The sequence below is a fragment of the Rhincodon typus genome, unplaced genomic scaffold (assembly GCF_021869965.1).
Source record: "Rhincodon typus isolate 14 unplaced genomic scaffold, sRhiTyp1.1 hic_rhity00002347, whole genome shotgun sequence".
Classification (NCBI taxonomy): domain Eukaryota; kingdom Metazoa; phylum Chordata; class Chondrichthyes; order Orectolobiformes; family Rhincodontidae; genus Rhincodon; species Rhincodon typus.
This window is the reverse complement of record NW_025967985.1, coordinates 1-16,979: the sequence shown is the minus strand read 5'-3', so window position 1 is coordinate 16,979 and position 16,979 is coordinate 1. Positions and strand designations below refer to the sequence as shown.

The window sequence follows — 16,979 nt, the reverse complement described above, 5'->3', positions numbered from 1 at the left end:
AGAAAGTCATTTGTTATTGTGCTGAATAAGTATTTCAAGTTTCATGTAAAGCACTTCCATGCAATCAGTCTCTCCTATCGCCCAGCTCCTACCAACCCCCACCACTCTCCCCACCCGACCTCTCCCTTGTCCCCTCTGACACCTGCCTCTCCCCAACCCTGTGACTTTACTGTTTTTTTTCCCTCTTCTCATTCATTCCCTCCTCCTCTTCATTTGCAGCCTCAAGAGCCAGAATCTAAATTAAGAGATCTGAGATGTTATCCTCTTCAACAGAGATTGGATTATTGCCCAGATGCATGGCTTGTGGATGGACGTTTTTGTTTTGCTTGGATTTATTGTTCACTGTGTCACTATTTTTTTTGTTTCAAGCTGGCCAGCTCCAGAGTTCAATCCCACCCAGATAAGACTTATTGTCTACCAAGATTGTGAACGGCGAGGAAGGAATGTTCTGTTTGATTCTAAAGCAACAAAGAAAACCGAGGAAACTGCAACCTCAGTAAGTGAATTTTTTTTTCACATGGCTATTTGTTAAGGCTGATCTGTACATGTGAAAATTCATCACTTTATTTGGTTCATTTGTATTGACCTATTTCCAGGTCTATAAGTTCAGTGGGTAGGAGAAGATGAAAGAGGTGTAGCAGCTATCTTATTATATGTGGTGTTGCATTTTTAAAAATTTATATTCCTGGCAACGGAAGGTAGTCCAGAAATTTCTTAACATTTGTCTCCTATTAGAAATGTTATATGCTCCAGGTCTAGCCACTTATGACTGCAAAGAGGGTTTTTAAAAATGTTTTGGTAGCCATGTGGAAGTCGGGCATTCAATTGAACATAGAGATGTGGAAAACATTGCAAAATATGCCCAATTTATGCATTGTTGATGCTTGCTTCTGGTCAGCCTTAGAGGAAAATTGACTTTAGTTGTGGCCACTGCTCCAGGTATTTATGTCTTTTATGGGATAAGCTCTTTGCATTGATGGTGATGTGTCAATTGGGAAGAAACATATATTATGTCATGATACCGCCATGAGAAGATCATTCAAAATTATGGCCTCTTATGCCCGTGATTTGGGAATTTCAGCAAAATGCATTCGTTCTGCTGTATCAGGATCCATTCTGTGTGCATAAGCAAAATGCTACGGATATTAAATTTTGAATTGAAAATAAAAAATTATGGAAACACTGTACATGTTAGGCAATTGATATTTTAGGTCAGTGACCTTTTTTTAAATGCTTCGGGTATTGTACAGTCATGAAAGGCATAAATTCAAACTAGTTTAGATACAATTATATCTGGAAAATTATGACTGTATTCTTCAGCATAGATACACCCAATGGGAGTCTTGCAGAGCTGATTGGAAGTTTTTAAATTTCCACATTCTGTTTTTGTCCTGTATGTGTGATTTCATCACATGGCAAGCGTTCTTAAGTCTTGTGATTATCATGCAACTGTCCTACTTTTATTGACTGTGAAGTTATGAAAATGTCCTGGAATTCTAGGCAGATGTATGGATACAGACGCATGTCTGTTGAAAGATATGATTTCAATGCATGCGAGAGTTTGCCTGAATAGAAAATTGCTTTGATTTTAAGTTGCCTCTACCCGTATGTTATGATTCCTTATTAAAGGACGATATTTAAGATGTGGTGAGGATGTTGTACTGTGGATGAAATAACTGATAATAGGGGATAAAATCCCAGAGTCAGAAGACCTCTGCACTCCATTAAATTTTAAAATGAACAAGTGTAGTACCCAGATAGAAGAAAAAGCGAGATCTTGTATTGTTTCTTTAAAAACAGTCACCATGTTGAGCTGCTTTTAAAATGGACTCTTTCTGGATTTTAAAATGGCGGCTTTTAAACACCGAATGAACAAATCGACTGACTGCTTCCAGAAATGTCTAGCAATTACCAGAAAAAAACGAATAAACTTATCACCTCGTGGAATGTGACTTACCTGATGTTATATGGACATTGCAGCCAAGCCAACACACAGGACTAGGTACCTACCTCAGCTGGTTTGGAACAGTTGGGACAATCAAAACCCATTTGTTGCTTAGACAATTGTGAAATCATTTGCACTATGGCAAAAAAAAGTTTTCTGATGAAGGGGACATCAAAATCGTTAGCCGAATGTCTCGACTGGAAGCTCCAGTTACATGACTGACAGTGTTGATTTGTTTGAATCACCTTTTTTAAGGTGTCAAGACAGAGGATAAAGTGGTTCAGAAGGCATATGGTATACTTGTCTTTGTTAATCAACGCATAGGATTTTAGAGCAAGAAGCTTACGCTGGAATTTGTTTTTAAAAAAAAGTTTGATTAGGACACAGCTATAGTATAGTCTGCAGTTCTGGAATGCACATTATAAGAGGGATGAGATTGCACTGGAGAGAGTGCAGAGGAAATTTAAAAGTTGACGGTCATAAATAGGATAGACAGGAAAAAACTTCCTCCCTTGATGGAGGGACCAGGGCATAGATTTAAGGTAAGGGGCAGAAGGCTTAGAGGAGATGTGGAGTAAAACTTTTCTGGAACTCACCAACTGTTGGGGGCTGTAGAGGCAGAAACCTAAGTAATGGGATTAGAAGAGTTTGGTATTTAAGACTGTGTAAACATGATGGGCTGCAGGCCCTCTTTCTGTGTATAGATCTCTCTTATTATACAGCTTTGTCTGTCTATCAATATGCTTATAACACCTGAAGCGTAAACAGCTCCAGGATTAGCTGTAAACCTAAAAAAGACGCCATTTCTGCCGCCACCAGATACCTATTCCCCTCCCCTCCAATGTCCGCCTTCCGCTGGGCCTGTTCCCTCTGGGACACCCTGGTCCACTCTTCCTTTACTCCCTGCACCTGCTGTTGGTGTAACCCCTGCCCATTTACCTCCTCCCTCTTCCATATCCAAGGCGCCAAACATACCTGCTACTTCACCTGCACTTCCGACAATCTAGTCTACTGCTTACAGTGTGGTCTCCTGTACATTGGGGAAATGAAGCACAAGGTGTTCGCTTCGCAGAACATCTATGTTCTGCTCGCCAAAACAACCCTGAGCTTCCTGTTACCTGCCACTTTAGCACACCACCCTGTTCCCTGGCCAACATCTCTGTCTCTGGCCTGCTGCAGTGTTCCAGCGAAGCTCAGCGCAAGCTGTAAGAACAACGCCTCATTTTGTGCCTGGGTCCCTGCAGCCCTCTGGACTCAATTCAATAATTTTACAGCCTGAACTCTCCCACGCCCTAGCCCCCTTCCCCACACACCAGGCCTTGTTAACCACTTCTTAGTCTGCCCTACTGCTCTTCTCAGTCTTTGGGCTCTATCCCCAACGATAGTTTACTCCTTACCCGTTCCCCCATCTTCTATATATAAACTGACATTTTCCTAGCTACCATCAGTTCTGAGGAAAGATTTGTAGAATCCCTACAATGTTATAGGAGGCCATTCGGCCCATTGAGTTTAAAGACAATCCCACCCACACCCCAACCCTATCCCTGCAAACCAGCACCTTCCCATGGCTAATCCACCTGGTTACACATCCCTGAAAGCTATGGGCAATTTAGCATGGCCAAGCCACCTAACCTGCACATCTTCGGACTGTGGGAGGAAACCAGAGCACCCAAAGGAAACTCGTGCGGACAGTCACCTGAGGCCGGAATCGAACCCGGGTCCTTGGTGCTGTGAGGCAGCAGTGCTAACCACTTAGCCACTGTGTCACCCTAGGTTACCAGACCCGAAACGTTAACTCTGGTTTCACAGATGCTGCCAGACCTCTTGAGCTTTTCCAGCAACTTCCCTTTCTGTTTCTGGCAAATACGTTACTGCCTATTTCTTCTATAAGGGAAAATAAGAGAAAAAGGAAAAGGAAAACAACTGTTACAGATTGGAGAGGAGGACAGTGAATATAATACAATTCACTCTTCATGGTCCGTGGCAGAAAGTACAATTGAATTTCCTGTTTTGCAGATATAAAACAGTTTATTCAGGTCAAACAGAATGGAAAGTAATAGGATATCTGAAATTGCATGGGGTGGAGAGTCGTGGAACAGGGAGAGATGAGAAGAGTAGAAAGGAAAGGCGGGTGCAGTCAGGACAGTGGAATGTGTGATATTGGGCTGGACCCATTTCTTAACGTGTTCAGGGTAGGGGTAAAAATGGAAAGGCTGAATGGAGTGGTCAGATAAAGGATCGGTTATCAGAAAGCCAATTACATCATTTGGTTTTGAGGGTGGAGTTGGTAGGCAGCGTCGTTGGTTTTTATTCGTACTTGAGATGTGGGTGTTGTTGACTGAACCAACATTCGTTGCCAGTCCCTAATTGCCCAGAGGGCAGCTAAGAGTCAGCCATGTTGCTGTGGGTCAGGACTCACGTAGGCTAGACTGGTTAAGGGTGGCAGATTTCCTTCCTAAAAGGCATTAGTGAACCAAATATACTTTCTTGGAACAACAACAGTGATTACATGGTCGCCGTTCCTGATTTTTACTGATTACTAACTTCATATTTCACCACTTGCCATAGTGGGATTTGAACATGTCCCCAGAACAATAAACTGGAGTTTGGAATACTAATTCAGTGATATTACCAATGTATCATTGCCTTTGCAATTTGCCTCTGCCAAATTGTCTGCGCTCCATTTCCATCATCTTAACCAAGGATTTGTTGGAATAGAGTGGCTTTGCTTTTAAAATAAGGCTAGCAATGGCAGCTTCACATTCAGTTAGTTCTTGTAATGGACTGTAGGATGGTGCTGAGATACTTTGTGTAAAGAGGTGTAATCTCTCTTTCTCAGTGTATTGGTAATGCTGGGATCAGTTTATTGGCTAGGAGTTGAAATGATGTTCAGTGAGTGGCCAGAAATAAGAGAGGAAAAAAGTGAATTTGCATTTTAGGAAGAACATTACATGGTCTTCACAAAGCATGTCACAGCTAATGAGTTACTTTTTGTTGAACTGTGCTTGCTGATGCAGTTTAGAAAACACGTACAAACATATGAATTAGGAACAGAGTTCAGCTATTTGGCCTTTCTAGTTTCCTCCATCATTCAGCAAGATCATTGCTGATCTGACGTGGCCTCAACTCCATATTCCCACCTATCTCCAGTAACTTTGACTTGCTTGTTAGTTAAGAATCTAACTCTGCCTTAAAAGTAATTAATGACCCTGACTCCATTGCGCTCTGTAATGGAAGGAAAAATGCCAATGATCTGAAAAAAACCACAAAGTAAAATGAGATATATCAAAACTAGCATTCATTTTTAACAATTCTTCAAAGTGAAGTAGATACTCTTATGTAATGTGAACCCTTTTAAAAACAATGTATTTGTAGGATAATGACTTTTTTAGTCATGACAGCCTTTATAGCAGGAGGAGGAGCTTTATTCCTGACATTCCAGGGAATCTAACAGTTAATCAAAAAACTAAAACCCAATAAAGTTAGCATAAGAAGGAAATAGTTTTTGAAAAAATTGTGGCACTAAAGAATGACAAATTCCAGAAATGTGATGCAAGATGAGGAAATTATTGATATTCAGCCATAATATTCTGAAGTGTTCTCAATTTTAGATTTAAAGTTTATCCATTATTTAAGAACAGTGTGATAAAATCTAGAAAATTATATATCTCATAATTGTTGCAGGCAAGTCTTTTGAGCTTAAAACTTAGGACCAAGTATACACGCAATAAAAAAATTGAGCTATTGGAGTGAGCCAATGTCAATTGATTTTTAAAAAAAAAGTAGGTCACTTCATATAAACTTAAGTTTTTTTTTTAAGGAAGTACCACAAAGGGATATCTGTGATGTTATTTACGTGGAGCTTCAGAAGGCATTCAACAAGGTTCTGTGTAAGAGACAATTAGCCAAAATTATTCTGAAGTCAAATTATTGACCAGGTTAGGAAATTGTCATCTAAGAGTAAACCTAAGTGGGGATAATAGGTAGGTACTCAAATTGGAAGGAAGTAACTGATGATGTCCCATAATGATCTATACCAGGCCTCAACTGTTTACTATGCAGTATTAATCACTTACGCAGTATAATAGAGTGCAATATATTGAAGGTTATTGAACATGCAGTGATTACTGACATGGTAAGTAGTGTGAATGAGTGTCACAAGAGATATTGACAAAGCAAGTGGGAAAAGTTTTTGGTGGGTTGACTTAAATAATTTTGGACTAAGAACAGAGCTGTTTTTAAATAATATTGAAAAATTGGAGGTGCAAAGAAATTTAGAAGTTTGTTGCACAAATTAAAATTAGTGGTTAACACAAAATCAAAAAGATTATCAAATGCAGTATAATCTGCAAAGCTAAAATATGAAGGGGAGACAGTTTTACTGCAAATGAAGAGCGAGCTGGTCAGACTACACCCGGGGTACTGTGTGCAGTTATGGGTACCGCACCTTTGTGTAAATTGATATTGGAAGGACTGCAGTGAAATGTCAGGTTGCTCCCAGGACTCAGAGTTAGATTATACATATTCTAGGTTTATGTCTGTAATATTGAGTCTAAAGAGTGATTTTGTTGAAGTTTCAAAGATTTGGAAAGGAATTGTCAAAAATACACAGATTAACATCTAGTCCGCTGATAGCAGAGACTAGACAAGGGGATGTAAACTTAATAGTAGAACCAGGCTGTTCAGGAATGAAATTAGAGAATACATTCATGAAATGTGTGGAACTCGTTCCCATAAAAAGTAACTAAATATTAGCTCAGTTAATAATTTTAAATCTAAGATTGATAGGTTTTTAATAGCAAGGTAAGCGAATGTTGTTACCACACAAAGTGGAGATGCTAGCACCATTTGGTTATCAAATTGAGGAATGGTCTACTCCTGATCCTGTGTTCCAACTTGTGCAGAAGATCTCGGGTTCGTTCATGAGATGAAAAGACACCAAAATCTGTTAAATTAATTCTTCTTGGGTGATGAATAATGGCCCGTTCACAGAAGCCCCAGTGCACAGTTTTGAAACATCTATCCAAAAGACCAGACGTTTCCTAGTTAACTGCCTCATCCAAAAGTGGTGGGCAGTGAGCACAGATGGGGAATTGGTGTGCTGATTTCTAGTCGATTTTATTTTTGGGTCAGCACTATTGGAGGAAGAGTTATGTTGATTTCTGCTCCTACTCACTGGATACCATCTTTGAGAAGACTTAAGTGGGGGAAGAGAATTCTGAAGGCCTTTTCTGTATGGTCCATGGACAAGAAATGTATATCTGTTCAGTGTGGTTTTCAAAGTTTCCTGGGACAATATGATACAGAACCAACTATGGATAATAACAGTGTGGTGCAGGAGGAACACAGCAGGCCAGGCAGCATCAGAAGAACAGGAAAGCTGACATTTCGGGTTGGGATCTAGTATTGTACAATGAGACAGGGTCAGGTAGTAATTCTATTGTAATAGAGCCGCTTGAAAATAGTGATGATAATAGAATCAAATTCCACTTTGTGTTTGTGAAAGACATTGTCTAAACCATCGAGATTATTTGATTTAAACAAAACCAATTTCGTAGTTATGGGTTAGAATTGCTGGCTAAGGTTGGGTTAGTAAAGAAACTAGGCAGTATGCTGGTAAATAAATTGTGGAGGTAAAAAATTTGCCCAACAAAAATATATTCCAGTGAAAAATAAAACTAGTGAGAAAGATCCATCTGTGACTTACTAAGGAGATTAATATTAGATTAAAAGAACATTCTTCTGAATTGAGTAGGAACTGCCGATGCTGGAGAATCTGAGACAACAAGGTGTAGAGCTGGATGAACACAGCAGGCCAAGCAACATCAGAGGAGCAGGAAAGCTGACACCCCACGTCTGGACCCTTCTTCAGAATATGAAGGTCCTCTGATGCTGCTTGGCCCACTGTGTTCATTTAGCTCTAAACCTTGTCTCTCATTTTTCTGAATTGAGTGTTTTGGAGTCAAGAGCATAAAAGCAAATTATAAAACCTATATCGTGTATGAAAAAAGACAGAGAGTGGCTAAAGTAAAATTATTTGGAGCCAAAGTTTCAAATGCAGTTAAGTATTTAAGTCGATGATTTGCAAAGAGCTGCTCCTCCAATCAAAGGCCCTTCCTCTCCTGTGTGTTTTCCTACAGCTTTACTGGTGACCCTGAAAGGAGTGGGGATGGTAGTAAGGCTGCTGGGTCACTTTCAGTCTTGTACTTTTAGCAAAGAAATTGCCTTTTACTAAACCTCATTCAAATCTCTTTGTGAGGTGGGGTAATAGTGCCAGTAGAAATCTTTTTGGAGCACAAAGGCCATGGATTATTTTCTTTGAAATTAAAGGCGACAGAGTAAGACAGACAATAAGAGGATGAGAGAGAAAGAGGGAGATGGATAAGATTGAGGGAGAGGGAAAGAGAAAAAGCAGACCATGAGAGGCTGAAAGTCCCCTCGCTTCCAATAGCCATTTTTGTGTGAATTCCGTTAAGGCCAGATGAGCACGTGCCCCATCAGAGGTGACCCAAGTTCCATGTTAGCTAAACCCAGCTCCTTAATTCTGCCAAATGCCACCAATTCCCCAGTGAGCATAAATTGGGGCTGATTCTTTTTCTCTCTAGCTTTGGTTCTTAACCCAAAAAGTGCAAATTAGCATTATTATTAAGATTTCTCCTTGGTGCTTTTTAATGGTCATTTCTACTAATGGCCCATTTAATAATTTTTTTTTTGCTTTTAAATTATTTGTTGATGGAGTTCACGTTTACTGTTGTGGCAGCCGTTACTTTTCTGAAATTTGTTCACTGGCTTCACCGAGAGTGAGAAAAATTGAAATCTGGCTCCACCATGCAAAGCAGTTGGCTTTTTCCTGACTTGTGCAAAGGCACTGCATCTCGATATGCTGAAGATACTAGATGGGAATGTAAGCTGTGAGGAAAACAGAGCCTGAAAAGACATGTAGACAATTAAAATGAGTGGGCTATAAGATGGCAGGTGGAGAAGTGTGAGGCAGCAGATTTTAGTTATAAAAATAGGAGAGCAGAATTTTTTTCTGCAAAGTATTAAACTTGTAAATGTTGACATTCAGTGAATTTTCAGTGTATGCCTACTCAAAGCACAAAAAGTTAACATGCAAACACAACAAGCAATTAGAAAATCAAATGGCATTTTGATTATTGTTGCAAAAGGGATGGAAGACATGAATAGGGAGGTCTTGCTGCAGTTGTGGATTGGGAGGCTATTGCCTGAAATACTGTGCAGTTTTGGTTTCCACATTTAAGGAGGCTTATCTTTGCTTTCGAGGTAGTACAGTGAAGGTTCAGTTGGCTGGTCCTTGGATGACAGGATTTTTCAATGATGAAGGCTGAGTAATTGGGTCCATATTCTCTGGAATTTAGAATCGTATGTGATCTCATTGAAACATTCAAGAACTTGAAGGGGCTTGGCAGGGTAGATACAAAAATGGTTATTTACACGGCTAAGCAATCTAGAATGAGGGAGCAAAGTTTCAGGATAAAGCGTGGTGAGGGAGAAGGGTGTGATCATGTGGGATTGACGGTCGACCATAGACCGTAACATAGGAGCAGAATTAGGCCATTCAGTCCATCGAGTCTGCTCTGCCATTTGATCATGGTTGATGTGTTTCTTAACCCCCCACCCCCATTCTCCTGCCCTCTCCCAGACACCCTTGATCCCTTTACTAATCAAGAACCTAAGTATCTCTGTTTTGTATACACTCAATGATTTGGCTTCAACGGCCTTCTACAGCAATGGGTTCCATCGATTCACCATCCTCTGGCTGAAGAAACACCCCTTATCTAAAGGGTAGTCCCTTCAATCTGAGGCTGTGGCTTTTGTGCCCTAGTGTCTCTTACTGGTGGAAACATCTTTTCCACGGCCACTCTATCCAGGCTATCGGTATTATAGAGTCATCGAGACACTAAGCATGGAAACAGACCCTTTGGTCCAAGTAGTCCCTGCTGATCATGTTCCCAAACTAAAGTAGTCCCAGTTGCCTGCATTTAGCCCATATCTCTCCAAACGTTTTCTATTCATGTACTTATCCAAATATCTTTTAAATGTTGTAACTGTATCTGCATCCAGCACTTCCTCTGGCACTCCATTCCACACACGAACCACACTGTGTAAAAAGAAAAAAGTTGCCCATGTTCTTTTAGAACTAGTAGGAACTGCAGATGCTGGGGAATCTGAGACAACAAGGTGTAGAGCTGGATGAACAAAGCAGGCCAAGCAGCATCAGAGGAGCAGGAAGGCTGACGTTTCGGGCCTAGACCCTTCTTCAGAATGCACACCATATGACAAGTCCTTCATTCCCGGGATTGTTCTTGTAAACCTCCTGTGTGCCCCCTCCAATGCCAGCACACCCTTGCCTAGATACGGGGCCCAAACCTTCTCACAATATTCCAGATGAGCCAGAGTCTTGTACAGCCTCAGCGGTACATTTTTGCTCTGTATTCTAGCCCTCTTGAAATGAATGTTAACATTGCATTTGACTTCCTAACAGCCAACTAAACCTGTATCTTAACATTAAGAGAATCTGAACTAGGACTCCCAAGACCCTTTTGAGCTTCAGATTTCTGAAGACTTTCCTCATTTAGAAAATAGTCTACACTAACATTCTTCCTAGGCTCACGTTTTCCTTCATTGTATTCTAACTGCCACTTCTTTGCCCACACCTATCCTGTCCAAGTCCTTCTGCAGTGTCCCTGCTTCCTCAATGCTACCTGTCCCTGCACCTATCTTTGCACCAACTGCATACTTAGCCACATTGCCGTCAGTTCCTTTTGTCCAGATCATTAATGTGGAATAGGAATAATTGTAGTCCCAACACTGACTCAGTGAAATTCCAGTAGTCATTGGCTGCCATCCTGAAAAATACCCTTTTATGTTTACTCTCTGCCATTTCCCAATCAGTCAATCTTCTATCCATGCCAATACCTTGTCCTTAACACCGTGGTCTTTGATCTTATTTAGCAGCGTCCTGTGTTGTACCTTGTCAAAGACCTCTGGAAATCCAAATAAATTATGTCCACGGGCTCTCCTTTGTCCAACTCTGGCAGATTTGTCAGGCATGACCTACCTTTGACGAAGCTGTGCTGACTCAGCCCTATTTTACCATGTACTTCCTAGTACTATCAATCTCATCCTTTAATAATGGACTCTTAAAAATCTTGCCAGTGACCAATTCTTTTATATTACTAGCTAGCTTACTGTCCTATTCATCTTCTCTTTCATTCCTTTTATTTAAGTTGCCCTCTGCTAGTTTTTAAAGGCTTCCCAATCCTCTGGCTTCTCACCAATCTTCACATTCTGTGCTCTCTTTTGCTTTTATGCTGTCTCTGACTTCCCTGGTCAACCATTGTAGAGATTGCTATACTTAGTGTTGAGAATTTTTGGAATTATCTACCTCCAGAGAATTGTGGATGTGCCATCATTTGGTATATTTAATGCAGAGATTGGCAGATTGCTCTGGTTTCTCTGGGAACCGAGGGATATGGGGAATGGAAAGAAAAGTGGAGTTGACACCCATGATCGACCTTAACGCTGTTGAGTGGCAGGACATACACTGTGGGCCATGTGATCTTCTGACATTATGTTCATTCAGTGTTACTTTTAAAGTATCAAATGCAGGTGGTGTACCATGGTCATTTACACATGATAGATCATCATAGAATTATGATTCTAGAGTCTGATGGCACAATGGTAGTGTTCTTACTTTTGAGCCAGAAGACCCAGGTTCGAGTCCTGTCTGCTCTATTGGAGTCTCAACATTGCTAAACAGGTTAATTAAAAATATCTAGGATTCTGTTTCTTCAGCACAGGAGGAGATCATTTGGTCCATTGGTTTTGCTGTGTCTTTCTTAAAAAAAATGCAATCCAGTAGTTCCACTTCTCTGCTCTTCTTATTTCCACATTGTTTTCTCTAAGTTGTGCAAAACCGTTCCTTCTCCAGTCACCTTAAATCTGTGCCCTCTGACATAATACTTTGTATTTTCCTTCCTTTTCTACCAGTTGCTGCTTTTTTTTTTCCAAATGACCTATCAGAAAACTGCTAACCTTTTACGATCTTTCTATTTGCAGAAAGTATGCAATGATATCCAAGTGAAGATTCTTGAGAAATGCTGTCATACAAAATGCAATACATATACCAGTTCTTCAGACAGCCTCTCTTCTTCATCTTCTTCAGCTCCAAATGCTAAAGATCAGTCTTCGAAATGCCAGGTAAGGCTCGAATATATGCACTTTTAACCCTGTCATTTAAGTCTCTCCTAAACTAATCCTTTTGAGGATTGCAACCTGAAATTTCTATTGGGTGAATTTTAATTCATTAATCATTGTAAGATGTCCTTTTCGAGGCTGGCTAAAAGTTGTTTTCAGACAGTTTAAGCTGACTGAGATAATATATCATGGATGTGTCAACTGAAATTGCGGCTGAGCATTCTGTTGGATATTTGAAGCTTTGTAATTTTGCCTACTTGAATTGTGAAAAATATTTCTCAATACAACATCATGTTCTCCTATCATTTGTATCTAGAATGATGATATTTTAAGCTTTATTACTCCATTTATAATGTTGGTAATTAATTTCTATTGATAAATGGGCCTGTGGGAACTAGAGAAAGCAACCCTGCCCCATGGTTCACTCACCAGACATCATTTTTGATAAAAACAATCCTTGCTAATAACTTTTGATACTTGGCAATGACTGGTCAAGTTAACTTACTAGCATTCTAAGTGCCAGAAATTCGGATAACCTAAGAAATTTCATTGGCATATTTCAAGGTAGCTAACATTTTAAACCACTGACATCTAGTTGCTTTCATCTGTTCCAACATGAAATTAGAAACTGTTGATTTTAATATTACAGAAACATCATAAAGTTTTAGATCACAATTTAGACGATACTAATGTTGACCGTATCTTGAGTGAAATTTTCCTTGGGTTGGGGTGAAGGTGTGTAATTAGGGCTGTATTGTAAACAATAAATGCCTGAAATGCCACATCAGAACTGACCCTTCGTACCACATCTGGCACAATGAAATGAACATTTGGAGCCTCTCTTCGTACATGTGTTCTCAAATTGAAATTTTAAATGGGAATGGGAATTTAGCATCTTATTTTTAATCAGTCTAGTGTTTTTTGGTGCACTGGTGCTAGTTATGGAGAAACAAGCCTCGACATTAAAACCTGCTGTGACAGGTGTTAGAAAATTATAAAATATAAACAAGTTTTCTAGACAACTAGTATACACTGGTAATCTATGCATATCAAAAGCAGCTAATTTCTGAGATGAAGCTGCTTCCAGCCAAAGTGAATACAGATTGGTGTGCTGATACAAAAACAGCAAAAATATAAGATAATGACATGCGCGCATGGGTGTGTGTGTGTGTGTGTGTGTGTGTGTGTGTGTGTATGGTAATATGTGGACCAGTGCTGCAGAGTACATGAGGCGAAAGTGTATGAGTATATCTACTTAAATACGTTTCATCAGCAAATAGAAAACTTTCCTTTTGGATAGGGAGAGAAAAGCTTATACCTACACTTAGCATTTCAGTTAAGAACCGGGATTATTAGCTTTTAGGTCCTATGTACTTGTTTTTCTCTCTCTCCTCCTCCTCCCCCCTCCCAGCTTAATCCCCACAAGTAAAGCTAATCCCTGTGATCCACATGATGACCTGTGTGTGTCAAGAGTGCACGGAGTACACTTTTCTCTTCATCAGTAGCAGTCTACATGACTTTGGTATTCCTTACAACTGACTTCCAAAGATATTGACTTGTTTTGGGAGGAAGCGCTAGTTTTCTTTTTTGAACAATGCGTGAGTCAACAAACTGTCAACATGTGATATTTCTGCAATATTTAGAATGTAGTGCACGCTGACGTTTTATGACTCCCTGGGATACCACATTGGAAATCAAGTCCCTGAGTCATCATGAAAGTTAAAGGTTTTTAAAAAGTGTGAAATTCCCAAATCTAACTCTTTTCAGACCCAGATCGATTTGAAAGCATGGTCCAGCTTTCTGCACTGAGTAAGAATTCCTATTTATTGCAAGTAATTAGATCGTAAAGACAGTTCAGTAGTCTTTGTTCCTAGGTGCTGTTGTTGAGATGATCCTTATGACTCTTCTGGCCAGTACAAGGCTTTAGTTGTCTTTTTCTGGTTGTTAAGAGACATGACATGGCTGGATCCCTAATAAAAAAAATCTCTGACTTATTATTTTAAAAATTCCCAACTTGTAACTGCTTGTCTTTGGGTTTATAGTGAGTCTTGACTATAGAATACAGAGAGACTGCTCCTAAGCATGGGAAGAGCTGAACATTTCTCTCTCTGTCTGTGTCTGTTTCTCACGCTCTCCCTCTTCCTCCCAAGTCTGTGTCTTGCACTCTCACACCCACGCCCATTAACAGCTCTGACTCAGTCCACAATTATTATAAAACAATGTGGTACTTAGAGTTTCAGCCATATATATTAATGGTTGAATTTTTTTTTTCCTGTGCCTTGTGATGTGTTTTTCACAATTTTTTTTTTGTAAAGATAGAAATGGGCAAAAATTTACTTGTAAATTAAACCAATCTGTTAAAATGTGTTTTCGTTTCCTAGAATGAGACTTTTAAAATTGCACATTATTTTGATTTACGTGACTTAATACATAATAATTAGACAGTAGTCTCTGTTTTTAAGATATCTTCAAATCAATAACAGGATATTTATTTTTGTTCCTTTCCAGAATTCTCGGCCGTCCTCTGATGCCAACATGCTTGGCGAAATGATGTTTGGGTCTGTGGCAATGAGCTACAAAGGTTCCACATTAAAAATCCACCAGATACGGTTAGAAGACTTTGCATTCTAACACGTTGCAACATCTTTGTTATTTAACCAATTTGCATTGTCAGCTTCTAAAGCTTTTTTACGTTCAAAGAAGAAAATTAAATTCTGGGTTTACCAGGTAGAAAAATCGCTCAGCCAAAGTTTTGTTTTTGTCTAATGTTCGCAGTTGAGTCAATTTTATAACATATTAGGATTATTTAATTGGCTTCATAAAGGACATATATGTACTTTGATTTGCCCCTTCATTCATACTATTGAAGATTTGTATATTCCAGCCAATGGTTCTCAGTTAATTCTTGTTACCATGTTTCAGATTTGCTGATTAGAGATCACTAGTCAGACATATTCGATGTACATGGGGGCTCCTGTGGTGAAGTGGGAGTGACCTCACCTCTGGGTCAGAAAGCCTGAATTCACATACCATCTGCTCCATTTGTGTGTCATGATGTGTCTAAGCAGGTTGATTTAAAATATCTACACTCTGATAAATTTTCTTTTGTAACTTCCACTTAGCTCTACAGCACACCCTTCATGTGACTCCAGAGAAAATTGGTCCTAAGCATCTCTATCACTTCACATGTCCCCATATCATTTAAGGATAAGGTTCCAGAGAATATTGTGCCACTTAAATATTAGAAGTAAAGTAAAACCTCTGTCTGTCCATGTGCCTACCCAAACCCTTCCCAAATTGCAAGGGTGGTGTCGATGCTTAACTGAGCTGGGTACGTTGCACCAAGTATGCTTAGAAGGGACTTTCTTCAGATCTATTGGAATATTGGAGTGATGCCATTCACGGTGGCAGTGAGGAGCAACCCTGTTAAGGCCCAAAAAGAAACTTTGTCCATATTCTTGATGAAACAAAGTGGTGGCTTTAGGAAAATAACTGACAGTCTTTGGGATAGGTCTGCCTTACCCTATGAAAGCTTTGCAACCCTTGATGGTTTTCAACTGGCGGGGATGGGACGTCTGAATGGAATTTCCTACATTTGCCCAAAACCTCACCCAAACATGACCACCGCTTTTGACACAGCATCGGTTCCAAGCCTATCCCTGGAATTTAGAGGGAACTGCAAACTGAACAGAAACTCAGCAGGTTTAATCTGAAATGTCTGACTTCTCCCTTTTTCTCCCTTTTGGGCAAGTAGGGAGCAGGTTGGGGAAGTTCTCTCTGCTTTCCTACAACTTTTGAGAAATTTTGAATCCTTTACTTTCCACCCATAAAATTTAGAAATTGAGGCAATAATACCAATACTCAACTGTTCTTAAAATTGCACACATTCTTGCATACCAGAATTTTAAGCGTAATTCACACCGCCTTTTAGTACTTCAACTTTAATAGGTTTTAAGTTTTTAAAATTAAATGTTTTGTGTATTCAGGTGTCTCTATCAAGTTCAGTCACCCAAGTGAATAAACAGTCAATGTATTCAGAGTACTTCATGGAGACTGCAATTTATATACGTGGTTTTTAAAAAATAGTGCTACCATTTCTACAGTTCAAGGAAATTTTCATCTTTTGTTTAGTTAAAAGTTATCTTTGACTTTGAGTTATTTTCTAAATAATCTTGCTCAATTTTCTCTCCAGGTCTCCACCTCAACTAATGCTTAGTAAAGTTTTCACAGCTCGTACTGGAGGTAGTGTCACTGGAAGCCTCAACACGTGGGTACTATTTCCATTAGATAAACCAGTTTTTTCAGTACATTTTATGCATCCAAATGTCAAGATGTTTTGAGAATGAAGTTCCCTCTTTCCAATAAAAGCCATCTGAAAAAACAATGTTAAAATTTGTAGCAGAACAGGTGGTGGAGAAAAAATATGCTGTGCATCTTTCATACATGAATGTAAAGCAGATATGCGTTTTGAATGAGTACTGATGCGAGATTTTATTTTATGTCCTGGAACAATTCTTGTAAATTGGTTTGCACTTTCCAGTGCACGCACTCCTTTCCTATAATGTGGGCCCACAACTGCACATAATACTTCAGCTGAGTCCAACAGGTTTGTTATCCCAAGTTCAACATTACCTCATTGCTCTTGTATTCTGGATTAAAAACCCAAAGACACTGCATGCTTTACGTACTGCGGTCTTTACCTGTCCTATCCCCTTCAATGATCTGTGCACACGTACACTGAAGTCCCTCTGCTCCTGCACCCCCTTTAGAATTGTACCCTGTATTTTATGTTGTCGTTCAGTATTCTTCTTAC

At 39.6% G+C, this 16,979-nt stretch overlaps 1 protein-coding gene across 1 annotated transcript; it reads left to right on the top strand.

Annotated features, from left to right (window-relative positions):
- Positions 1–369: 369 nt before the first annotated feature.
- LOC125481497 (folliculin-interacting protein 1-like) lies at positions 370–16,437 on the top strand (the record flags this gene model as incomplete). The annotated part of the gene is made up of 4 exons (XM_048593121.1): positions 370–496; positions 12,029–12,169; positions 14,675–14,775; positions 16,359–16,437. Coding segments are annotated over 4 exons (448 nt in total), but the record flags the coding sequence as incomplete, so codon positions are not given.
- Between the last annotated feature and the right edge of the window lie 542 nt (positions 16,438–16,979).